Source organism: Sciurus vulgaris (assembly GCF_902686455.1).
Source record: "Sciurus vulgaris genome assembly, chromosome: 5".
NCBI classification, from domain to species: Eukaryota; Metazoa; Chordata; class Mammalia; order Rodentia; family Sciuridae; genus Sciurus; species Sciurus vulgaris.
In genome coordinates, this window is record NC_136465.1 from 127,362,420 (window position 1) to 127,390,013 (window position 27,594).

The 27,594-nt window shown below is 36.2% G+C and overlaps 1 protein-coding gene across 1 annotated transcript in view; it reads left to right on the forward strand.

Annotated features, from left to right (window-relative positions):
- The first annotated feature begins 3,618 nt into the window (after positions 1–3,618).
- Positions 3,619–27,594, forward strand: part of MSRB3 (methionine sulfoxide reductase B3) — a 167,501-nt gene continuing 143,525 nt past the window's right edge. The window contains 2 exon segments of the mRNA XM_079139696.1: positions 3,619–3,772; positions 3,775–3,854. Of these exon segments, the coding sequence (XP_078995822.1) occupies positions 3,634–3,772; positions 3,775–3,854 (219 nt within the window). The 5' untranslated portion in view covers positions 3,619–3,633.

The window sequence follows — 27,594 nt, forward strand, 5'->3', positions numbered from 1 at the left end:
TTTTGACTGAGTGTGGTTTGAATGTATGTTGTGTCCTCCTAAGAGTATTTCTCTCACTCTCCAATTGATCATTAATTGTTTTAAAACAATGGCATTCGACAGATGTTCACTGAATTTAAGTACTAACTTAAGAGGTTCTCTCTTAAGGGAATGGTATTTAGTCCTCATGTGTCCATTTTCCATTTGCAGTCATTGACATCCATCCAGTTCCTTAGGAGATGTGGGAAAAAGGCTGTCCCAAAGCTTTGTGCAGTGGCAGAGGGGATTTTATTAAAGAACTAGAATAGCATGTTAGGTTATAGCTTGGATGCCTGTCATGCTTATGCACTCCTTTTGAACAGGGCTTCCCTAAGCATGGCCGCATCAGATAGTCTGTTTCTTCAGCAGATAGCTGGCCATGTTCTGTAGCACGTGACTCTCACATTTTAGCCACAGTTGAAGAACTGGGAGAGGGCATCTGGCTCAGGTGGCCAGTGTACAGAATCATACAAGAATGGTGAATGAAAAAGATTCTCCCCCATGAGACATTTGATTATGAGGAGAGGGCTGTCACAGGAGCAGAAGTGGAAAGGCAGAGAGAACTGCGGTTGGATTATCCTGTGTTCTGAAGATATTTTGTAAAGAGTTGGAGCAGCAGTATGCTAGAGGTGGCTCTAGTACTATGCTGAGTTGGCGTCCCAGCTCTGCCTTCAGAAACATTAGATTGGTAAAAATATTTACACCACATAAGTTGGTTAATGCTACAAATCAGTGTCCCCCCCACGCCTCTGGGTTCAGATATGGTTGCTAAATGTTTATAAGGGAATGGGATAGTATAGGCAGCAAGGGAAGTGATTACCTCTGCTTAAAGTACTTTGTTAAAATGACTTACTAAGGATATAATGAAAAAGAAATTAGAGAAAGCATTGTGAAATATATGATTAAAATATTAGTGGTTAAACTACAAAACTTGTAAGAGGGTGGTCCAAAGGTGGCACCTTTCCTGTTCCTCCAGCTATCAAAGTCACAGGACTCATTCCCCAGGTCCAGAAAGGATGATCCAACAAGTCAGTTAAACCTCTGGTCTTATTTCTACATGTTTTCTTTCTTTTTTTTTTTTTTTTTGTCTTAATTTTGCATTTTATTTAATTTTTATTCTTTTCTTTTCTAGTACTTGAGGTAACCTGAGTGCATACCAGTTACTTAAAACCAGAAGAGCCCAAGGAGTACAGGTTTTAAATGCCCTGCCCTTTTTGTAATGTTGAGAAAATAGACCAATTTAGTAAAGTAAAAAGTATAGTCTCTGATATAGCAGCTGGGGAGGCTGAGGCAGGAGGATTGCAAGTTCAAGGCCAGTCTTAGCAACTTAGGAAGGCCCTAAACAACTTAGAGAGACGCTGTCTCAAAAACAAACAAACAAACAAACAAACAAAAAAACATTTAAAAAAGGGTTAGGGATGTGGCTCTGTGGTTAAGTGCCCCTGGGTTCAATCCCTGGTACTTAAAAAACAAATAAACAAGTACATATGCACTTTGGAATGGTGTGAATTTCAATAACTACCTCATCCCATCTTGGCAGCATACTACTTACCTTAGACTCCTTAGCTGTAACTAGGAATAACGAGAATAAACTCACAGGTATTTGTAAGAATTTAAATGAGACATCAGGTATAAAACATCTAGCTTAGTGTTTGTCATTAACTATGCACCCATTATTAACTTTAGTTCTTAACTCCATTAATGTACTTAGTTTAAGCCTTTAGAATAGCTATTGAAGTCTGCAAAGTTATCAATTAACTCATATTAACATGAATTAAGTTGTGATGACATTGCATTCTTTATTTTACATTTTAGTACTTAAGGTCATTCAACAGAAATATTTTAAATGTAGTCATAATTATTATAACCTTTGAAACATGCTTTTCTCTATTTTAGGAAGTTCCTAGATTCTAGAATACAAATGGTTGTGCTCATTATATTTTTGTTTTAAACATTTAACTATGGGCAAAGAATTGTGCTAGGTATGCTGGAAGAAGTAAGAAAAACAGATGCTTATATAATACAAGCTTAAATACAAAAAAAAAAAAAAAAAAGTATTATTCAACTTTCCTGAGTATTTCCTTCCAAATACCAAGTATTAGGTACCTAGTTGAATAGTAATGCTTTGGGTCATTTAAATTTTTTATTTACTGTGTTACAATTTATTTACCATTAGTTTAGCTAGGTCACCTGCCCTTAGTCCCCTTATCACTGTTAGTAACAGTAAAGGTGAAATCTGCCCATCTGCCAGGCGTAATTCATGGGGTATGGTGTTTTTTAATTCCAGATGTTTTAAGGGGAGCCACTAGCAAATAGACGGATTTTTGGCTTACAGGCTTTAATACTTTGCCAGAATTGAAGTTGTTTTGAAATAAGGTTTCTGATTTTCAAAAAGTATTTTCAAACAAATAGTGTTATATACAAATTATCACCACTTTAGTTCATATTAGAATAATCCACCCTCTAAATCTGTTTGACATTTACCCCTTAAGTGTTTTGCATCAATAAATCATTTCTGAAGCATCTTAAAATGTTAATAAGTAATTATATAACATCCTACTGTTCTGGGTCCTGTCCCATTCATTAAACTGAAAAAAATATATAGTAATTAAGACATGATTACATTGTCTTGGAAAGCTAAGGGTCATTTGGACTTAATTACTTTAGGAGTTAGTGCCAAAGAAAAGTCAGGCAACTACAGGCTTGGGACTGTAATTAAACATCTGGGACTGACATTCTGGTCATCAGAGGTAACACTTTTTGAATAAATGTCAACGTTGCACTTTAGACAAGCTCCAATAAATACAAAACGAGTTGTGTGAAATAAGTGTGTGTGGAGGGCGAGAGATGAATGGAGGTTGGAGGTGGAGAAAGGCTGGTGTAAACTTTAGCATTTTAGCTAATGTGAAAACCTACTGTTCAGTCAGCTTGTCTCAACTCCATATATGGTGTTCAAAATATGTTTATTAAAAGACCCTTAAACACACACACACACACACACACACACACACGGAAGCAAGGGCCCTCTCACCTGGGGCGGTGGTTCCCTGTATAATAATGCTTGTTCTGTATGTATAAAATGGTTACATGGGTATTGGAAGTAGCAGTGCAGCTTACTCCTCCACCCCCCAAATTTTTAAAAATCCTCTTATTTGATTTACCTTTCGTGGTACTGGCATCGAACTCAGGCCTTTACACATGCTAAGGAAGTGCTCTACCAACTGAGGGATATCTCCAGCCTGGCAGTGTCGCTCCTGCCTCTTACCTTCCCATGCTTAGTATTTGCCAGAACTTTTTATCCCCTCACTACAAAGATTGTCAAGTCCTGACAAGTCTCCCCTTAGGTCACTGGCTTTCAGCCACTCTCTACGTGGTTTTCTCCCTTTCCCACTCTTATAGGGTTCTCAGAACGTGGATGGGGATGGGGTGGGGTGCTCGACTCTGCTCTTGGGCCCCAAAGTTGGAAAATGATGCTCCAGAGCAGGGGGAATCCCACCTTCCGCTCGCGCACGGCTGCTGGAGGCCTGGGAGGCGGGAGTTGGCGGCCGCCGAGGCCCGGGCAGCCGGCCCCGTCCGCGGCCGGCGCGCTCCCCGGTCCTCCCTCGCTCGTCTCCTATGCTCATATTTGGACTCGGCTGCCCGTGCCCAGGAATTTCCCGTCATGCCTCCCGCCGCCCCGTCCGTCGCCCGGAGCCGGGGAGGGAGGAGGAGGCTCGGACAGCGGCGGCTGCTCCCCGGCCTTTCGATGAGCGCGCGGAGGACCCTCCCGCGCCCCCTCTCGCTTTGCCTCTGCCTCTGCCTGGCCGCGGTCGCGGCGCGGAGAACCGCGCAGTCCGGTAAGTTCGGGCTCCCAACCCGCCTCGCCTCACCCCTCCCACCCGACCCTGCCAAGTTAGGGTGTGACCTAGAGCCGGGTCCCCTCCGAGCGCTGGCTGCACCCCTCAGCCTCCTGCGGAGACATCCCCTTCCTGAGCCCAGGAGGGGCGCGGGAGGGTTGCGCCCCGCGCGGGCGGTGAGGGGCTGACTGGAAGGAGGTCAGGGCTGGCCAGCGTCCCCCCCGCCGACGGAAGGCGTCTGGCCGGCTTCGCTGACACCTTACCCCGTCCCAGGAGCGAACCTGAGCCTGCGAGAGCCTCTCTCCCGGCGCGGGCCCCGAGGGAGGGGTCTGGCCAGACAGCGGCGTGAGGCCGGGGAGGGGCGCGGGGCCCGCGGCCAGGGCAGGGAGCCGCCCCGGAGCTCCCCACTCGGTGCGATTGACTCCGCGGGCGTCACCGCCCGGATAACGGGCCCGGGGCGTGGGAACCAGTCGGCCAGGCCCGCGCCGCCGCCGCGCGTCGCGCAGGGGAGTGGGGCGTCGGGTGGGCGGGGGCGGCGGAGAACGGCGCGGAGGGGCGCACCCGGGGCGCAGCGCCGCCGCCCGCTCTCTGCGCCTCCGGCGCCGCTGGGCCGGGTTCCCGCGGGCCCGGCTGGCGTCTCATAGGCCAAAATCGCACAGATCCCCGTTTGCCAGGTATCAGTTTTATTTTGTTTTTAAGTGGAAAAAAAGCGTCCAGGTCTATTTTTTTTTTTTTTTTTCTTTTAAGTTTTACACTGAACTGTTTCAAGTCAAACTGTATGAATGTAAAGTCCCGATCCTACCTTATTAGGTTTAAGGCTAGAAGCCATTAAGTCCTAACGGTAAGGGTTTAAAAGGTAATTTTCTTCAATTCAGGAGTTAAGGTGAATGTGAATTTGCATGGACTCTTACTTTTGTGATGAGAAACTAGCCGTCAGAGCTTCTTGGTTCTTAATTTTGCCCGGAATGGAAAAACAAATATTACAGTCCTGGAGAGCTGAGATTACTTAGAGGAGATTTCAGTTTGCTTTTGTTTTTGTCATCAATAGACTAAGCTGTCAAAATAAGATTTGACTAAGTAGGACACATAAATTAGTTGAAAGCTGACTCTTCTAAGCATAGATTATATTCTCTGGTTTATCATCCGATTTGCATTTGCAGTATAGGCAGCAAAATAGATTTTATAAGAATTTTATCTATAAAAATCTTCTGGGTTCCTAGAACATATAAATGTCAATTAGGATTAATGGCAGATACTTACGATATTTAACTTTATTAAATATGCAGCTTATAAATACTAATATAAGCATCGACAGTTTCATGTTTGTTTCAGAATATTTTCAGAAAGAAACTACTTTTCATAGATTTGTATTTTAGGAGTAACTTTAATAGCACTTCTTGGCAAACAACAGGTTCTAACTTCTTGTTTTATTAATGGGCTTCTAGAAAATACTGTGTTGACTGATAAAGAATGGATTGTATTGTAGGAAATATATGTATGCTTTTTGTGTGTGTGTTTGTGTGGGCCTCAGTTTGTTGACTTACCTAATATTTGTGGTAAAATAGCCCTTGATGACCCAAATCTACTGCAATGTGCTCTCTTACCAGTAATTTTGAACAAGTTTATGTTTGTATCTTTTAAACATAGATTCTTTCAGTTTTGGTCCCATCTGATATATAGGTCTAATTTCTGGTGACTTTTACTAGGATATTATGAGAATGTCTGGAATTTTTCTTTTTTAAAATAAAAAAGCTAGCCATCTAGATTTTTTATTTTTGTCACAGTGCATGACTGCTAAGGTTGCAACATAAAACTTTTACATTTCAAATCAACATACTGTTTTTACCTTTTCAAGATGCTTATTTCAATATTATAACTAAAATGTTAACCTATTGTCAGAAATCCTTATTTACTCAAGAAATTATAATGTCCAAAGACTATCAGTAAAGTAGATACAGTAAGTTTTCTTTTTTTGTGGGGGTGGGTACTAGGAATTGAACACAGGGGCACTCGACCACTGAGCCACATCCCCAGCCCTATTTTGTATTTTATTTAGAGGCAGGGTCTTACTGAGTTGCTTAGAGCCTTGTGAAGTTGCTGAGGCTGACTTTGAACTCGCAATCCTCCTGCCTCAAGCCTACTGAGCTGTTGGGGTTACAGATGTGTGCCACCACACCCAGCAGGATTCATTAGTTTTCTAATACATGTAGTATTTATTAATCAGAGATAGATTTTAAACTACCAAAGAGCAACCTTAGGAAATAATGCTTTTTAGTTCTGTTATAAACTGGTCATAATTCCTTTGATTTTATTCTCATCTGTATAATGCATTATAGTTAGAGATTTGGTTGATGAATTTAGTTCCAGTGTTTAGCTTCCTTCTGTGTAAAAATGATGAAACTGGATATAGTTTACTTGTCTCTTCTAACTCCAGGATCCTACAATATTGTTTTCGTTTATTTAACCCTGCAGAGCCACCCACCACATCTGGTTCAAACTTCTGATTGTCAGTCTCTGACTTGTTATGCTTGTTAAACTGGTCTAACTGTAGTTAGATCTGATGGGTGTGGATACAGCTTTGGGGAGCTCAGTTCTGCCTCAGGATTGTCTTGATACCTGGCACAGAGTTCCTTAGTATTAAACTTCAGTTACTTTCTTCCTTTCAGCTACTAGGAGAAAGTGCTGGTTATGTTTTAGGGTAAATGCCTGATTGCTCTTTGTGGATAATAAAGTTCATGCCCTAACATCATTTTGATATTCAGTTTTGGTATTGGGGTTCAGGTTAGGGACACCACCAAATTGCTCCTGAACCTTCTTATGGTTGGGAAGGCTGTGGCTAGTTATCTGGAAGTATTCCAAATGAAATGCCCTATTTTGAGGTATCATCTTTTGATTCACAGAGGACTGAAGTGGATATACCTGATTTGTTCAGAATTAAGTTACCTTTGGATAGGAGGTGATCAGCTATTTAATTAGTTAGCATTTCTTATTACTGTACAGATATCTTAAGGCGTTACCTTAAATGTTCTCTTATTTTCTCTTTCTTGGGAAGAATGCATTTTCCTTTCAAAATGCTCAGCAGAGGCCCTGACCCCTCTTCATATATTCATTTGTATAGTATATCAAAGACTATTTGTGGTTTCTAAGGAAATAGAATTAAAGAAAAAAAAGAAACTATAGAGAAGGTAGACCAGTAATAAGTCAGTCATTTGACTTTATGGAAAATTTTGGTTGTTGCCTCTTTTGTTTCCCTTGCAAGTAATAGAAGTGAACTTGAACAAGTTTTAGCAAACAGAAGGAAGCAAGAAAGGAATTTGTTGGAAGATCATTGGAAGCCAAGTGCAGACAGCCCTTATTAGGTAGGGCCCTGGACCAGGGATTCGAAAACCTGGAACATTCCCTGTCTCTCCTTGCATCTTTGTTTTCTCTTAGCTGACTTTTTTTCATTTATGTCTTTTTTATTGTTTTTGATATCTGAATGTGGATACTCAGCAACTCCTGAGTATTTGTGTCCCTTGGCTTCAAGCAGAAGGAGAGACTAAATTATTGAGCATTGATCTTAAATTCCTGAGAGGAAGAATGTGGTAGACAGTTTGGATCATATGGTTGATCTAGACTTTCCCTAAAGTTTCTTCTACTTCTAGAGTTACCTACAGTATGCAGTACATGTATATGGTTTGCATTTGCATTATTACATTTTACATTGTGGGGGTATTAGTCCTTAAATGAATAATTTTTTATTGAATTCAACGTGTATGGAAGTGTGTGACATCCTTAGAGATTCTAGGACCTTGGTGCAATTCACATTGTTGCAGTAATGCTGAAGAGGAAGGAAACTTCTGGGGAGTAGACCTGAGATTAGCACCACATTCAGGAATTTATGCTTGGCATGCAACCGAGCTATGAAAATCCAGTCTGATAGCAACTAATCCATTCTGCAGATAATCATCTGCATATTTTCAGGAGTTCACTGGATAAAATGCTGAACTCAAATAGCTCTTTAGGATAAATTCATTAAAACTATGTAAGTGATAATTACAGACATTCTTAGAAATAGTTCAGGGACTGAGAATTCATCAGTTTAGGCTATTCCTCTGTCCTGCAACTCTTCTATCAGATTGAAGTCCTTAAGACCTCTTTCAGATGGTATTTTGTGAAGCCTTCCTCATCTTGTAGAATTTGTAATTTCCTAGTGCTTCTATAACATCGTGTATCTTTGTTGGCACAACTTTTCTCACCTTGTGGTATAATTTAGTCCATATGTATTTATCTTCTTCATTAGACTAAATTTCCTTAGGCCAATGAATCAATGACTTTGGCTAAGGCTCAGTATCCATTATCTCAGGCTATATTGATTTTGACTTTTTCAGATTTTCTGATACTTTTGTGACTCCTGCTTGCTACCACCATCTTCCTTGACATTGGAGCTCAGCCACAGTGCTTTTCTTTTATAGTCTGTTTCTTATATTTACAGGTTTTTCCATGAACATTCTGATTTTCAACGTGGAGATCAAATATATAGACTGATAGGATGTTTTCCTGTCAATTGAAATGGTACAGGGAGGGATCATGTAGCAAACTTGTATGTAAGGGAATCAACTTTTGTAGAGCACCTGACATTTATTTACCAGATTGGACAGAGTGTAGAAAAATATTTTGAGCATATTTTAAAGAGGAATAGTGGGAAGATAAAGTAAAAGAAATTTTGGTTTGATTTAGAACATGGAAACCTTTTAATGCTAGGCCAGGGAATTTGGATTTATTTAGTAAGCTACAAAATTGAAGTTTCCTGATTCTTGAAATGTCATAATTAGAGTTGAATTTTAGGTTATAGTATCTAATGGTTCAGAGAATGAATTGAATTGGAGTACTAGGAATGGGGTTGGAGAAGTTTGCTGAGGCACATTGAACAGAAATAAACAATTATATGGATATTGGGAAATAAGGGGATGAGTAAAAAATGATGATAAGATATTTAGCCTGGTTGACAGAGTGTGAACTCAGAAGAGGTTTATGGGTAGGGTAAAAATGTTTTGTTTTAGATCTTGTGTTTTAAGTACTGGTAGGACATTTATATGGAAATGTGTAGTAGAATCAGATGGTGTGAGATTGGAACTTGGAGAGAGTTTGGGCTGGAAATAAAACATGTATGAGTAAGGAGTTTTAAAAATAAGATGGGAAGAGAGTGTTAGTTGGCTGAAATAAGAAGAGGGGTACAGGAAAAGTATCATAAAGAAGATAGAATTGGATCTGGCTTTAAGATGTTTTATCCTTCGTTCGTTTGTTCGTTCATTCCTTCCTTCCTTCCTTTCTTCTTTCCTTCCTTCCTTCCTCCCTCCCTTTCTCCCTCCATCCCTCCCTTCCTTCTTTTCTTTTGGTTCTGGAACTTGAACCCAGGACTTTACACATGCTAGGCAAGCTCTCTACCTATGAGCCACATCCTAAGACCTTGATCTGTCTTTACAAGGCACTCACTCAATCTCTGGCATTCTGTCCTTGAGCTTTCTTTGTTTAAGGAAGATCGTGTTTTTAAATCCTACAAATAATATGTGGGAAGCATTGAATAAAAGATACTGCATCCAGAATGACCTTAATAAAGTGCAAAATTGTTGCTGCTACTTTCTTGCTTAACCTCCTTCCATGGCTTCTTATCTTTGTTAAGATAAAGAACCCATTCCTTAGATGTTTTCATGATCACCAAGCCTTGTATCTTTCTGTATTTTGGACTTCCTTCAAGTCGTTCAGTTAGTACTGAACACATATTGTGTCTCACACTCCTCCTCATTCCTCCCTTTCTCTTCCCCAAGAATGGACAAATGTGAAGCTGTGATTTCCAGCAGATGGAGTACCCTGTGTACTTTTGAAAAGAAGTCTTTTATGTTTACTTTTTGATGTTAGGGTCAGGTTCTTAACTATAAGATAATTTTAATTTAATTTTAGATTAAAATTATAAAATTATGATAAATATTCCTCCCTTCTTTTTTTTTTTCTTAACAGAATGCCTTGCCTGTGTTATCTCTTCAAGTGTCCCCTTTACACTTGAGTTGGCCAACTGGACACCATACCCTGACCTCTGACACTTGGCCATGGTAGTTTGGAGCAACACTGTTATTTGCATTTGTATAATTGGGTTACCCAGATGTGTGCTGATTTGGAAACTTTAGGACAATTCATTGGTACCTGGTTTCCTGAAGGAAAACTGGGGGAACTTATTTCATGAGAGTCCTTATTTAGAAAGATTATAGATGTTCATAAAACATGGAGATGACTACAGGTGAAATAGAATTAAGGATGGCATAAAAAGTGTGTTCTCAGAGTTCAGCCTCCAAATCAATCATGTATGTTGACCCTGAGTTTCTGAAAATAGTACATTGTTTATAACATTTGTCTAAAGTGACATTTATATTTGGTATACAGTATTAAGAGTAATTTCTAACTTGCTAAATTAAAAAAAAATAAGGGCCCTCTCATATGCTAGTAGTTGTGTTTTTAGTAGATGTTCACTGAGAAAATACATAACAAAAACTACTATAAAACTTTGAATTGAGATTTTTAAAAAAATATGAAAGCATTCGCATATGTTTGGAAAGTATACATATATAGAAATTATGACAGCCTACAGATAGCACTTGATTTCTTGATTTATAGATACTCTCAGGGAAGTTCTGGCCTTGGCTTCCAGTGGCTCATTATCATCTAACTTTGGAATGTGGGGGAGATTTTTTGTTTGAAAATTTCAGCCATAACTGAAATTTTGGAATGACAGGAAACTCCTCAAAATCCTCTTACAACAGCCATTGGTTATTTTATACCAGGCAATATGCTTTATGCTGACTGGCCTATTAAACAGTCTCAGGGATTAGAAGTCAGATACAATATATAAATACTTTAAAAATCGCATTTTCAAGTATATGAGCATCATTACTAGGACTGTAGAAAGATTTTAAGGTGAAATTTAGAAGATTATTTGCATATACATACATGTCTGCAGCTGTCATTGCTATGACCATAACATAACTGTCTTCTAGTACTATAAATTCTATGATTGATTCTTGTAGTTTCTTATATCTGTCATTTAATTTAAAACCAAAAAATCCTTCAGTATACATATTAAACTTAAGACATTATTGAAAATAATCCTGTGCTGCATGGTAGAGTCTATTAAAAGAAAAGCAGTACAGCCCTTGCATAAATCAGAGTCCTGATAAACATTTTATGTTTATTCTTTCTTTTCTCTTTTGTTTTTATTGTGTTTGGTGGTCAGAGAATCTGGGTTTGGTTGGGCTTGGGGGGAACTTGTAATGCTTATTTATAGATGCATACTTATTTTAAATTAGTGATGCATAATTGAGAAATGGTATAGACATATCTCACTGGACATCATTCAGAGGATTAGACAGGACAATGGGTGAGAGACCACAAGTCATCTTGGAGTTCTAGTTTCACAGTAATTGAAAGTAAAAACTAAAAGTGCATCATAATCTTTGTTTTTGATTTTTTTTGTACTTGAATATGCTTCCAACTCAGACTGCCTGAGTGGGCCAGGAAGAGAATGGGTTGAGGACAGAGGATGTTTGTCTACAAGCATAGGTATATAAGAAATTGCAGGCTCAATTGAGTATTTGCCTCTTTGTGTTCATGGTCAGGTTGCAAGGGAATCAGCCATAAAAAGGACACCGGGTGGCAAATTGGGAGACAGGGTCTCCCAGACCTGTTCTTAGGTCTAAGTCATTTAAGTTTCTTGTGTCTCAGCTTTCATATCTGTAAAATGAATGAATTAGACTAGGTAATACTTGATGTTGCTTTTTGTTTAAGATTCTGTCATATCTGAGTTGTCTAAAAGTCTCCAACAGCTTCCATAATTTTCAATGAAAATAACATGATTAATAAATTATGAAGTTTTCTTTTCTTGATATGTTTTGTTCAAGTTTCATGAGTTAATTATATTTGTTGTTGAACTAACTACAAATGCTAAGATCTATTTGCACTTTGTAGCCTAGTGTGCCCAGTAATTTGATCTGTAGGCAGTTATATAACCCTCTTAAAAATTTAGTGTTTACTTAAAAGATAGATTATATCATAGTGCAAGTATCATATTGAATGTCCCATCTGAAGTAATAGCATTAAGCACCAGAAATTATGTCCACTATTCTGTGTGAATAGCCAGTAATTACTTGTCTATCCTTGAGAATATATCTCAGATGAAAAAGTCCTCTTTTAGTGAAGGTACATTACACCACCAGTGGAATTTGCCTCTGACCATCCTAGAAATATATTTAACTCTTAGCACTGGTTAATCTTGGTTTTACCATTAAAAGATTTCAAAGTAAAGATTGAAAAATAAATCTTCACATGAGCTTTAAAGAAAAAATGCTTTATTTGCCAGGCAAAAAGTATGTTTTCTTGCCTTTAAAACTTATTAAATAAGTTTTTTGTCCTTTTTTAAATTTTTATATTTTTGGTGGTGCTGGGGTTTGAACCCAAGGCCTTGTGCTTGCAAGGCAGGCACTCTACCAACTGAGCCATATCCCTGCTCTTTTTTTTGTCATAAAATATTTCACTCACTTGAACAATATGAAATGTATACATAAGGCATAACAAATGATTTTTAAAAAATCTGGCTGCTTTCACCTAACTTCGAAATGGAATACTAACGCTGCCTGTGTGACATTTGTCAGTCACATCTTCCTCTGCTCAGAGGTACCTGCAGTCCTGCATTTTGTGATTTTCATTTAATACTAATGATACCTGATAAATCTTGCTTTATGCTTTTACCATAGATGAATCCCTGAATATTACATTGTCCAGTTTTGCACACATTATATAGAGATTAGGTAGGTATTATCTGCTGTATACATTCCGTAGCTTGCTTTTTTCCATGCAGTATTGTTTGTGCCATCTGTAATGCTGTGTAGAACTCATTTTTTTAAAAACCAACATTTCTTTTATTATCCATGATTTTCTACTTTTAATTTATTTATGCTTCTTGCACATTTGTTGAGTAGGGTTCTTGTGTTTTCCTATCAATTCAAATCTTTGCATTTTCTTCTACTTCTTTTAAGCCCTATCATCTCTATATTAAGTAACAATAATAATAGTGTTAATTGTGATAATAATACAAGTACTCATATACAGATGTTACTGTGTTCCAGATACTGTTTTAAATTTTTATATTTACATGTATTAACTCATTGAATTCTCATGAATATTTGCCAAGGAGGTACAGATTTTACTTTTCGTCATGATAAACCCATAGGGAAAACTATTAGGGACTAAAGCACAGAGATGTTCCCTAATTTGTACGACTAAGTTAAACTAGGCAGTCTGGCTACAAATGCCATGCTTTTATCATTACACTATTTTATTCCAATGTAGTCTTTTTCTTTTTTTCCCCCATTTAACTTTTTAAGATATCAAAACCTTGCTAGGACATTAAAAGGGAATGACCCTCATATGATGTTCAAATTGGTTTTCCTGCACACCACCAATTGCTTAGAGTCATGCCACAGTTTAATTTGCTTCATGGTTAGGCCATGATTTTCTTTTAAAAATTACAAAATTTGTATTAGCTTAATCAACAAATAATTATTGTATATATTTATGGGGTATGATATGATGTCTTGATGTGTGTATATCTTGTAGAAAGATTCAGGCAAACTAATTAATACATTCATCACCTCACCAATTTATATTTTGTGGTAAAGACTTTAAAAGTCTATTCTTTTAGCATGTTTTAATTATAGAATGATTATTATTAACTGTGGTCACCATGCAGTGCAGTTGATCACTAAAACTTGTTACTCCAGTCCAACTGAAACTTTGTATCCTTTCAACAACATCTCCCTTTTTCCATTCTCCCTCTCTTCCCCCTAGAGTAACATTTAATACAAATTTGTTTTTGATTCTACAGGATTTATTATTGTTTTTTCCTAATTATAAAGAAAAAGTATGTCTTCTTCATATCCTTCTAAAATTTTTCAGTTCTTAATTTTTGGTCTGTGGTTTGCACTTGAGTTCCTTGATTTCTTTTGCTTGTTTGGACCAGTTTCTTCACATTGGACAGAAGCATACTCTTTTTAAAAAAACATTTGTATGGTCTTAGCTGAATCAGTTAATCATCTTGAACTTTGCATTTCCTAGATAAGTTGCATCTTGTAGGTAATACTTATTTTATTAATCAGACATATATAATTGCTAATCACTGTCAGTGTGAAATTACAAAGAGAAATCACAAGGGGATATGATTAAATAAAAGAAAGTTCTTGATAGTGATTGGAAACTACCAATTTTACCTAATACCCTCAAATTAAAGAAGAAACATTGGCATTCAAAAGTACAATACCTTTGATTCATAACTTTCTTGTACAACTTTAATTTTCCTAAAGTAGCTAATTAATTATATTTTCTCTTACATGCTATGTCTTATTATGTCTTCAAGTTTTCCCAAGCTCTTTCATACCTTCCTAATACCTTGTATTTAAATGTGCTCAAATTTCTCTCATCTTTAAAAACAAGCAAAAAGTCTGTTCAACCTAACATCCAATATGATCAAGCTATTTTATAAGCTGTTTATGCCCTTGTCATCTCTGTCTGCCATTCATCTAAAAATATGTATTGAGCCCTCTTCCGTGTCAGGCACTGACTTGCCTTATCTCAGGGGACACATTATCACAGGCCTCATTCTCAGGGGCTTTTCTACCCAGTTTGGTACTGGTGTGGCCTGTTGTAGAAAGAGCAAGATCATTTTGTGGAAAGAGCAAGAGAGAGTATGGTTAGAGTTGAGGGTCAAGAAGCAGGCCAGATCACCTGGACTTCAAGATTATATGAGGTGTGTAGATATTATATGTATGATGGAAGCAGTTAGGGGGTTTTAGGTAGGCAATGAGGAGATCTTATTTGCATTTTCAAATAAACACTCTGTCGGCCACATGGAGAAAGTAATGTAGGGGTTGAGAATAGAATCAAGCACACCATTTAGGGCTGTACTGGTGATTCACTTAGGAGTTGATTATGGTTGGTTGGACTAGGGTGTTGGTACCAGAACTGAAACCTTGCTGATGGATTAGGCATAGGATCTAAGGAAAATAGAAAAACCATTCATATTCTACTGAAGTTGCTTTAGTTGAAGCCACTTATGGTGTTCATAACATTAAACACAGTACATCAATGGTTTCTAACATTTGGTATTGTTAGATATGCAATCTTAGGCAAAAATTAATTATATTGTCTATGACTCAAGGTTCTTTACTTGTAGAATTGAGATAATATCATACCTATCATACATAGGCTCTTGTAACCATTGAGTGAAAGAATATATGTGGATTACTTAGCACAGCATCTTCCACTGAGTTGATTCACAGTGGTACTGTCATCCCCATCATAGTCATCATCTTTGTCATTCTGTGACAACACTTTCCCTTCTCAGACCAATGTTCCTTCTTGGTCTTTTTTGATAGTTCTTTCAACTCAATTCTATGTGTTGAAGTTCCTCAAGGCTCTGGCATCTTTTCCTCATTTAATATGTGTACTTATACAATATTGTTTACTTTTGGGCTTCAGTTCCATCTGTGTGTAATTACTCCCCACCAGGTCTACCATTAGTCAGTTCTCTTTCCTAAACTACAGCCCATATACCCACATAACTTCTCTATCTTCTTGAGTGACTGTCTAAGGTGCCTTAAACATGTCAAAAACTGAACTTCTTTTTTAACCTGAACTTAAGCCTCCCTCCCTCCCTGTTCCCTAGCTCAGTAAATGTTCCACCACTTGCCCAGTTTTCTGCAAGTCTCCTAATTAGACTTACTTACCTTTGGTCTTATGCACTCCCATCCATTTCCATTTTCATCATCTTAATTGTTTAATTTGCAAATCTGGTCATGTCACTGTCCTTCAGCTAGTTCCCTTTCTTCTTAGGGTGAAGTTCTAAATTCTTAACATTTTCTGAGATTTGCTTCTGTCAACGTCATCATCTCCCCCTCCACTCCTTACTTATATTTTCCACTGCTCTTGTTGAGAAGAGCTTCAGTGAGCCATGATCTTATCTTGGGACCACTGTTTATCTTTGTCTTTGTTTAGAATACTTCTCTTCTCATTCTTAAACTGAGCATAAGTCTTAACCTTTATTATTAGTTTCACTGTTATTTCTTCCAGAAATCCTTTCTCATGCTCCCTCCCTCTCTCTCTGTTATTTAGGATCTTTATTCCCTCTCTGCCTCTATGTGATCTTTATTGCATTTGCTAATAATGTCTCATATTCACTAACATCTTAACTTCCAGAGTCCATGTTATCTTTTTTTCACTTTGTCCCCAACATCTGCTTGTTAAATAGAACAAAGAATGAGTGTAACACAGGCTTGTCCATTTTGGGGAATTGGAGACCTTCCGAGTTTGGTGTGCATTTGTCTTAATCACTCAGGATTGAAAAGGATGGAACAGGAAAGTTTAGATGTACCCTAGTTCACTCTCAGAGCTCCAGGAACCTCTGAGTAGAGAAGAGGAAAGCAGCATGAGGGCTGCAGATGGTTCTGAAGGTACTTCTTGGTGTTGAAGTTTCTTCTTTCTAATTGGAGTGCCACCCAGAGTTTCCAGGGCAGTGACCCTAGTACCTAAGGATATGCCACCCCTTTCAAGTCAGCATGACTATGCTTCCCATATCCTTTGTAAAGTAGCATGCAGTGTCAGAAGTGCTTGCCAGAGTTACCCTTTGGAGCCAGACACATAGACCATGTATGGGCTGGTTGCTAAGCTTTCTAAGCTTTCTAAACCTTGTAGACTATCTGTTCTTGTTGGCTTTTCCTCCTCCTGTTTGGAATCCTGGTGGGAATTTGCTGGACTCTGTTTCACTAACTTGCAGGGACAGTGGTCATAAATGAGATGAGTTAGGGGCACCTTTTCTTCAACTACTTCCCCTCTGCACCTCAGAGTTTTTCAGAGTGGGCTTTATTCTTTTTTAGTTTCCAGGAGTGATATAGGTCTTACTCTGTTTTTATATTCTGTTCACGATTTTGAGAGGAACTGATAATATCTGATTGATGGAGAACATGAGAGAGTTCTCTTCTGAAAAGTGTTTGTTTATATTGCCCCCTTTGTCTTCATGGATGTGCACATGTGTGAGCAGTCTTTTTTTCTGACTCTTTTTAAAAATCCCTCTATACCATACATTTTGTAATGTTATATGAGAGTCATTATTTTTAATAGGCACATTTAAATTGTTTGTTTTATGTCATGGACATATTTGATGACATTCTTTGCCCTGTTATTTTATGCTCTTTTGTGATATTTTTGCCTTGGTTTTCAGTCTTTTGTCATATGGTTTCTGTGTTTTATTTGCTTTTGTCTTTTATAGGGATTACTTTACATTCTGACCTTAAAAACATCGCTGAGCCTTACCTAATCTAATTATTTCCTTTAAAAAAGTACAACAGCATTTGGCCCTTTTCTACAGGAAAAACTTAAGATTCTTTTATTTTTCTCTGCTCTCCTTTGTTAATGAAAGTGGGCCTTAGTTCAAAAAGATTATCGTTGAATTATCGTTATTTTTATATTATACATTCTCCCTTTTTAAGGATTATTTTTATCCTTTCCATTTTATCATGTAACATCTATGGCATGCACTTATTACCACCATACCTTTTATATCTTAACTTTACCATCTGTAAGAATATTTTGATATACATTGTTTAGCTAGGGTACATTCTTGAGTTGATTTTTTTTTTTTTTTTTTTGTAGGGAAGGATGTATGCATCTTCATTTCCTGAGCTCCCTTTATCTTACGGAATTAAATAAATAATATTATATAACATGTTAACTCTCCCTTGCAAAATAACATTTAATTGATTAGAAAATTTAAGAAAAGCGTAATTTGATAATTAGGAGGCTAGAAAATTCTTCTAGAATAACCTGAATGTAAATAATAATATAATTATGGAATATAAAAAAGTTGCTAGCATTCTATACAGAAGAAGAATCTCTTAATAATAGAATTTGCTGGCATTCAGTTGTACCACTCCTGGGGTTCTTGCTGAGAATTCAAGGGGTGTATATAGTTGTTAGGGTTATGATGTAAAATTAATTATCCTTGAACAGGTTTTGTTTGTTTGCTTGTTTATTTTTTTTCAGTACAGGGGAATAAATTCAGAGCCTCACTCTAGCTAAGTAAGCACTGTTCCACTGAGCTACCCCACACATCCCTTTTTTAAAACAAATTTGAGGCAGTACCTTGTTAAGTTGCCCAGACTGGCCTCAAACTAACCATCCTCCTGCCTTTGCCTCCTGAGTAGCAGGAGTTACAGATATGTACCACCATGTTGGATAAGTCCTTGCACAGTTTTATCTTTGGATGAAAGTGAGTAATATTGTCAGTTTTAGTTGAATGACAATGATAATTTATAACTCCTATTGGACTACTGAAATAGGAGTTGACCCAAAGTTCATTTTGTCAAATTTCTATTTTATTAGTGTATATGCCTATGTATTTATAAATTAGATCACCCTGTATGATTGAAACAGTAGATTGCAAAATTTGAAGTTTTTCCTTCTTGTCAAAGATAATGATTTTTCTGAAAGTCACTAAAATGTAATTGCTGAAATGGAAAAAAATACACATTTTTATTAGTGGTACTAGGGGTTGAACCCAGGGCTGTGCGTGTACCCTGTAGTGTTCTACCACTGTGCTACATCCTCAGCAGTGGAAAAATTTATCTCAGTTGAGTTAACTGTTAGATAATCACCTTATTCTCACCCTGTCCAAAACTAAATTAAACTCTCCAACTTTCTCTTTCTTAAACCTCCTCTTTTGTTACTCAGTAGGGGAAATAAAAATCCTCTGCTAGATAGTTTTAAAAACATTATCTTATTTAATCTTTCTGAAACTCACTGAAGTATTATGATCTATATTATGCAGCTAAGGAGACAGATCTGGGAATTTTATTTATTTATGTATTTGTTGTAGTGCTGAGGACTGAACCCAGGGCCTCATGTTTGCTATGCAAGCACTCTACCACTGAGCTGCATCTTTAGGCCTAAAACTGAAGATTTTAGAGGGTAACTAATTTGCTCAAGATTTTTCAGCTGATTGAGTCAGAATTTGAATCCAGTTCTTGAATACCATGCTGTGTAAACAGAATGTAGGACTAGTTCTGTGGGCACTAGGACACTGCACAAATATAGGGAAAATAGGAAGAATATTTGAGTTCAGTTATATTAAAAAAATTATTGAGACTTTATTTTATAGAGATGAAACCCACTGAATACTTTTAAGGAGTTCATAAGATAGGCAGATTTGTAAACCAAAAATTCTAGTTGCAGTATACATATAGTAATTGAAGTACTAAAGTAGGAAGTAGTGCAGAGGAGAAATTCATTCATTTTCTAATGGAAGGAATGTCAAGAAGGAAATGGGAGATACCTGAGAGGGAAATGATACCTAAATATATCCTTTGTATAAATGATATGTACACAGTTTTCCTGCCTAGAGGAGATGATGTTTAAACTGGGCTTGAAAGTTAAATATGAATGCATTCTGTATATAATATACAGGATATAAGTGGTATGGTGAGGTTATAAAAGATGTATGGGAAACTATAAGAAATAACTGGTTATTGTCAAATGTTTATTTGTTCAATAAATACATATTGAATTTCTGCTAGGGGTTAGGCATTGTGTGAGGTACTAGAGAAAAAGTAAAGGACAAGAGAGTTCATGGAGCATAAGAATGTACCTGGCTGTGTGGAGGATTAAGGTTGTAGAAATAGGAAAAGAAAGAAGCCAAGTAGGTCTTGAATGCCAGGATAGATTGAATTTTTCCCTGTAGGTGCTAATGAGCCATGAAGAATGTTAAGTAGGGTTATGGCATGGTCAGAGCCTGCATGCAGGGCTTTTGCAGCAGAGAGGAGTTTGAATGTGGAAGGAATCAATTATGGGCAGTAAGAGGTCTTTCTAGATGAGAGATGAAAAGGATGTATTTGAGTACTATCTTGGAAATAAAGACAGTACTTAGTGCTGTTTGGACATAATGATCGTTAGAAGAGAGTCAAGGTGACTTCCAGGTTTGTGGTTTCTGTGATTAAGTAAATGGGAGTCTTTTTTTTTTTTTTTTTAAACAGAATCAGGAATACAGAAATAATAATGTTAGTGAAGAAAAGGAAATAAACTGAGTGTTGGATATGAAAAACAGTTTGGAGTACATGTGGAGGACTTAAAAGTTCATTTTATTTATATATTTATTTATTTATTTTAATTTTTTAATTTTTAGATAGCCACAATGGCTCTTATTTCTTTTATTTCTATGTAATGCTGAGGATTAAACCCAGTGTCTCACACATGCCATCCGAGTGCTCTACCACTGAGCCACAACCCCAATCCCTTAAGTTCATTTAAAAACATGACTTAATTAATAAAACCATGGTAGGACAAAGTAGAAAGAATATTATGCAAAATATGAACTGCTTTTGGACTTCTCCCTCTCAAGACCAACATGGTATCAAAGGTAGTTGATAGAGTCACAAAGATTTACTTTTTGGTGAGTTCAGTTCATAAAATTTCCCTGTTATTTGCTATATCAGGTCAGATTTCTTGTTTTCTGAAATAGAAAGTAAACTTGGAGAGAGGGTTGCTAAACTTCTGATATAAGAAAAAATATTTATTTATAATTTCCAGTGCTAAAACTTTCTATTCCTGGAATGGTGACAAAACTCTGATTGTAATATTTGAAATATGATTTAAGGACATGTCTTAGGGCTTATATTTAACTCATTAGAATTGTCTCTTAGTGAGAGAAGACTCAAATTAATAAAGTTAGAGATAGAAAAAAATATCATAACAGACATCATGGATATCTAGAGGCTCATTAGGGACTATTTTGAAAACTTATGTCCCAATAAAGTAGAAAATTTAGAGTAAATATACAAGCTACCAAAATTGAACCAAGTTGAACCCTGATACCAAAACCAGATGATACATGGAGGAAATAAAACTACAGACCAATATCCTTGATGAGTGTAGATGCAAAAATCCTTAATAAGAAAATAGTATGTGGAATTCAATAGCATGTTACAAAAATTATACCATGATCAAGTTGGTTTTGTTCCAGGGATGCAAGGAGGTTTCAGTATATGCAAATCAGACAATGTAATACACCGCATAAATAGAACCAAAGACAGAAATCTCATGATTATCTCAATAGATGCAGAAAAAGCCTTTGACAAAATTTAGCACCTATTCATTATAAAAACCCTGATAAAACCAGGGATAGAAGGAACTTAACCTCGACATCATAAAGGATGCATATGACAGGTCCAAAGCCTTGAAAAACTGAAAGCATTCCTTCTAAAATCAGGAACAAGAATGTCTACTTTTACCACTCCTAATTAATATAGTGCTTGAAATTTTAGGTAGAGCAGTTAAGCAAAAGAAGAAAATAAAAAATTCAAGTAGGAAAGGAAGAAGTCAAATTATCACTGTAGATGATATGAGCCTACATGCAAAAGATCCTAAACAATCCATCAGAAAACTTCTAGAGTTGATAAACAAATTCAGCAAAGTAACAGGATACAAAATCAACAAATAAAAATTGATAGCCTTTTGCTAAACCAATAATGAGTCCACCGAGAAAGAAATTAGGAAAAAAGTTCCATTTACAAAATCCTTAAAATAAATCAATAAATGAAACAGAATAAGTCTAACTAAAGAGGTAAAAGACCACTGCAACAAAAGCTACAGAAAAAAGAAATGAAAGAAGATGCTAGAAAACAGAAAGATCTCCCAAGTTCGTGGGTAGGCAGAATTAATATTGTTAAAATGTGCATATTACCAAAAGTGATCCACAGATTCAGAGCAATCCCCACCAAAATATCAATGATATTCTTTATAGAACTAGAAGAAACAGTCCTAAAATTAATAGGAGAGAGCAAAAGATTCAGCAAAGCCAAGGCAGTTCTGAGTGAAAAGAGCAATGCTGTCAGGTATTTCAGTACCTGATTTCAAATTATACTACTGAGCTACTGTAACAAATACAGCATGGTACTGGCATGAAAACAGACACATAGATCAGTAGAATCATGGAAGTCATGAAGACAAACCCACAACAGATACAGTCATCTGATCCTCAACAAAGATGCTAAAAACATACATTGAGGAAAACAATTAAACAAATGGTGCTAGGAAGATGGGAAATCCCTATGTAGAAAAATGAAGCTAGATCCCTATCTATTGCCCTGTACAAAAGTCAACTCAAACTGTGTTGAAGACCTAGGAATTAGACTAGAAACTTACCAATTGCTAGTAGAAAACACAAGGAAATACTCCAGCATTAGGTGCAGGCAGTGACTTCCTTGATAGTACTCTTAAAGCCCAGAAAGTAATAACAAGAATTAATAAATTGAATGGCATCAAAGTAAAAAGCTTCTGTATAGCAAAGAAACAATTAAAAACATGAAGAAAGAGCCTACAGAATAGGAGAAAAATTTTGGCATCTACTCTTCTGACAGAGGATTAATATCTATAATAAGTAAAGAAGTCAATACCAAAAAAAAAAATCAACAAATAATCTATTTCATAAACATTAAAATGAACTTAACAGACATTTAAAAATGGCCAATGAACAAATGAAAAAATGTTCAACATCTTTAGCTATCTGGGAAATGCAAATCAAAAATATACTGAGATTTCATTTTGCTCCAGGATGGTAGTCAGCAAGAATACAAATAACAGTGAATGCTGGTGAGGATACAGGAAAAAAAGGAACTCTTATACACTGTTGGTAGAAATATAAATAAGTACGATCACTATGGAAATCAGTATGGAAGTTCCTAAAAAGATTAGTAATGGAACCACCATATGACCCAGCTATATCACTCCTACATATGCATCCAAAAGAATCAAAGTCATAGCAGTGAAATTAGCAGTAGCCCACTTATGGAACCAGCCTAGGTCTGGCAATATATCAATGGATAAAGAATGTGGTATATATACACAGTGGAGTTTTATTGGCCATGTAGAAGAACAAAATTATGTTATTTGCAGGAAAATGGATGGAACTAGAGAGCATTATTTTAGGCAAAATAAGCCTGACTGAGAAAGTTAAGGGTCTCATATTTCTAGAGAGAAAAAAGAAAAAAGGGTATCTCCTGAAAGTAGAAGGGAGAACAGTAGAGTAGAAGTAGGGAACCAGGAGGGAAGAGGGGACAAAGGGAGGTACTGGGAAATGAAATTGATCAAATTTTATTATGTACAAGTACAAATATATTGCAGTGAGTCCCACTATTATGTATAGTTGTGCAACAATAAAAATAAATTTTTAAAAATTTTTCTAAAGCAGGTAGGAATGATACATTAAACAAATAGACAAAAAATATTTTTTAAAAATAGATATAGATACCTGGTTTATAGTCCCAGGCATAGGATTAGTCATTCAGGATTAACAAGTATTTTCTTTAGATGAAATGGTCCATTTGATGCCTTGAATCTTTTTATTCATGTATAAGCTTTATTTATTCATTTATTTATTTGGTACTGGGGATTGAACTTAGGGATGGTTAACCACTGATCCATATCCTCAGCACATTTTTTGTTTTGAGACAGGGTCTTGCTAAGTTGTGTAGGGCCTTGCTAAACTGCTGAGGCTGTCTTTGAACTTGCAATTCTTCTGTCTCGATCTCTTGAGTCACTGGGATTATACAAGTATGCAGTACCTTGCCTGGCATAAACTTTATTTTCATTAAAAAAAAAAACCTGCATGTGCTCCTTGGTACAGGGGAACCTGATATGGAAAGCGGCAGCTTCCATCTTCACCCCTCCCTGTGTATTTCATTTTTCTGAAGTGAAGTTTATGAATCATTCTCCAGTAGTTACTTCAATAATTTTATTTAACAGATAATACCCAGTTATGAAGAAGAAATCCTGAAAAAAGATGACATTTATGTATAATATAAAATATTAAACATGTTATAATAAATATAAACACTAAATTTATATTTAATAAGAAATGTAAAAGTTAAAATATAATATTTTACATCAGAAGAAGTTTAGCTTTTATCTACATTTTATTCTAGTTATACTATTGGTGTACCTTTTCAATGGACATAGTGTCACCCTTGCACTGTCAGTATTAGGTACACTTATTTATGTCTTTTTCTTACTTTTTTATGTGAACCTGATAATAAAGAAAATGTAGATGCTGCAACATGTAGACATATTTCTTCAAAAGAGCCGTTTGACCTTATCTTTGGTCTCTTTGTCTCTTTTCCTAGTCAGGAAATGGAAATTTTGTTTCCTTCATCTTTTTTCCCCCACTGTGATAAACATGACAAATGGCATCATACTCACATAGTCCTAATGATGTTTGATTATAGGTTGTGAAGTAGATGTACAGGCTGCACATTATATTCAGTGCCTAGCACTAGATCAAACTCTATTCTCTCCCATTCAAGAAAATATTCCAGAAGATTTAGTAAATGAAAGTGACATTATTAGAGGTAATTCTAAACCCATCTAGTTTTCTTTTTGATAGTCTTTATTCTGAAACTTTGGCACTTAAACACAATTTTTAGCAAGATACTTCATGACTAATATTTTACCACTGGTAGGTGTGACTTCTGAGGTAGTAGATGTTTCTCCAAGACTTTGGCTAGTATTAAACTTATTTAATGATGCAATTCTGTTATTCTCAAGCTATTCTGATTTCCTGGTTTTCCTACTAGTAGGTTTTTGTTAGTAGGCATTACGTGAATTAATAGTAACATGTACATGGTATGGGGTCAGTAAATATGAGTGGTCTTATTAGTGAAATAATTATCCCTGTCTGAAGACAGCAATCATTCATATTTTTTTCTTATTCCTTAGCAGGACATGTTTTTGTGGATTTCTAAAAGTGGTACTGAGAAGACTGGTTTTCAGTATTTTGTTATTTTCAGAAATCCGCCATAACTAGTTTTCCTGACCTTGATAAAATAGTGCAAAATTTTGTATTTTTTCACTAATGTGATGAAATAGGAAATGCTTCCAGAAGTGGCAAGGGATCTAAAGTCTACTAGTAGATAGTATTTTCTATTTGTTGTTTCCTATTATGGGAGAAATTGTAAATGTATTCCTTAATTCGTCATTCATTTATTCAACACACACACACACACATTTATACACCAGGGATTGAACTCAAGGGCACTTGACCACTGAGCCACATCCCCAGCCCTATTTTGAATTTTATTTAGAAACAGGGTTTCACTGAGTTACTTAGTGCCTCATCATAGCTGAGGCTGGCTTTGAACTCTTGATCCTCCTGCTTCAGCCTCCTGAGCGGCTGGGATTACAGGTATGTGCCACTGTGCCTGGCTCAACAAATATTTTTAAACATTTGTTGCACTTACTACATGACAGGCCAACTACCAAACTAGCTGTTCTCAAAGTGTGTACAGTGAATCTCTGGAGTCTTTGAGACCCTTTCAAGGAATTTTATTAAACCAAAACTATTTTGATATGAACACTGACTGCTTTTCTCACTGTTGGACGTTTGCATTAATGTTGCAAAAGCAAAAGTGGGTGAACTTGCAGGTGTCTTAGTATGACACAAAGCAACAAACTTCACTGTCATTTTGTTTTTCAGCAACATATGCGCAAGAAGGAAAAAAAGACAATTTCACTTAAGAATGTCCTTGATGCATTAATACATATTTTTTAATGTTCTGTGTGCAGAAATGGAAACTATATTTTTGTAAAGTGTTTCTGGGCATTGAAGCACACTGGTTGTCTTCAGGAAGCTCACTCATGCAATAGTTGGAGGTACCATTTTACATAAAAGAATGATAAACTATGGTATTTGGGGAGCACTTTCTTGAATTGGTTCTTGGAAAATACTTGTACTATTTGTTGTCAATTGTAAAAATTGACCTTTCAGGTTAAAAGTTTTTGGAAAACATATCTGCTATTGTAACCCCAGCACCGCAAAAAAAAAAAAAAAAAAAAAAGTAAGCGTAAGCATAATAGTTTCTCATTATCTAAAAACTTTACTGATGAAATCAGTAGTGATATTAATCAATATGATTTCTTAATACCATGTAATCAAGTGTGTCAACATCTGAAAGATCTGTATAACCCAGTGAACCAGTATTTTCCAGGTGAACTTTGTATGATGTCATAAAATTAGGGAAGCATACATCTATTCAAAACGTCTTAAATGTGTTATATCATTACTTATATCATGAGTGTGAGAAGTTCATTGATACAGTTTTAGACTATCATTTGTTGACCTTTGGTTTGATGATAAAGAATGTCTACAATTGTCTCAAAATATTATTAGAATACTCTTCCCTTTTCCAGCTACTAGATTTTCTTCACAAATATACTTCAACCAAAACAACATATCACATCAGATTGATTGCAGAAGTGAAAATCCAATTATTTTATTAAGCCAGATATAAACAGATTTGCAAAATGTAAAACTTCCCATGTGTATATATTTGTTGTTTGGGTAATATAGCTATTTTTCAATAAGATGTTATTTTTGTAAATGTATTTCATATTAAAAAATAAAATATTACAATTTTTCTTTTTTTTGGTGGTACTGGGGATTGAACCCAGGGCCTTGTGTGTGCATGCACTCTACCAACTGAGCTATATCCCCAGCCCAAGATATAACAATTTTTTAAAAGTTGTTTTCAAGCTATTTTTATTTACTGCCATTATTTTTAATCAAATAGTAAAAATTTTTAAATTTTCTCAGTTATAATTACAAATACAGTAGATATTGGTAGGTATAAGTATACAAACAAAAGATATTTGGAGTTCTTGCAAATTTCTCTGGAGTCTAAAGGCTCCTGATATCAAAATGTTTGAGAATGGGTAACCCTAGGATACAAAAATAAAAGAAAATAAAAGGAGTCCTCCTTCATACATCTTTTCTTTGGTAACAAAGCCCCATATATCCCTCCATTACATTTCCTAACACTGAAATTCTGCAGCATTTTATTTCTACCTATCATGGCATTTGGCACATGTCTCATGTTCCCATTTAGGTTAATAAAGTTTTTGACAGTGCATACTATGTTTTACATCTTTGCATAGTTCATCAGCACCTGATACATTGTTTTCCATGTAGTAGGAATTTAGATAGGTGAATTGCATGACTTAAAAATTCCACATCTTAAAATCACTTAACTGTAAGCAGTTTGGAAGATTGACTGGGAATTCCTCAATAGCAGGGTTCTGGTGTTTCTTAAAAGAAGTACAATAATAGGGAGCTCTGTTAAACAAAAGGGTTGCCAGGTTCTACCAATTGGCTGTTGATGTCAAGCAGTAGTTAGATGATTGATTAATTCACTCAATAAACTGGGTGCTGTGCTGATAAGAACAGTATTTTTATATAACCTTATAGTACACATTTAGATTAGTGAGAAAAATATTAAAAATGAAACTTCTCTCCCACAAAACTAATGTATTCTAAGTAAATAAATTAAAAGAATGTTCTTGGGCTGGAGATGTAGCTCACTGGTAGAGCTCTTGCCTATCATGTACCAAGTCCTGGGTTTAATCTTCAGCACAACAACAATTAAAAAAAAATGTTCTTTCTCTTGATTGCCTGGATCTTGATGGTGTTAGTGTGATCTTTCTTTTCTTATATAATGAGATTAAAGTTTTGCAGGTTTTTTAAAAAAAATGTTCTTACTTGACAAAATTCAAATTTGCCAACCCTCTGTTGGCTTCTGTAATTTTGGGGGCACATTTTACTAGCCTGTGGAAAATCATTGATGTA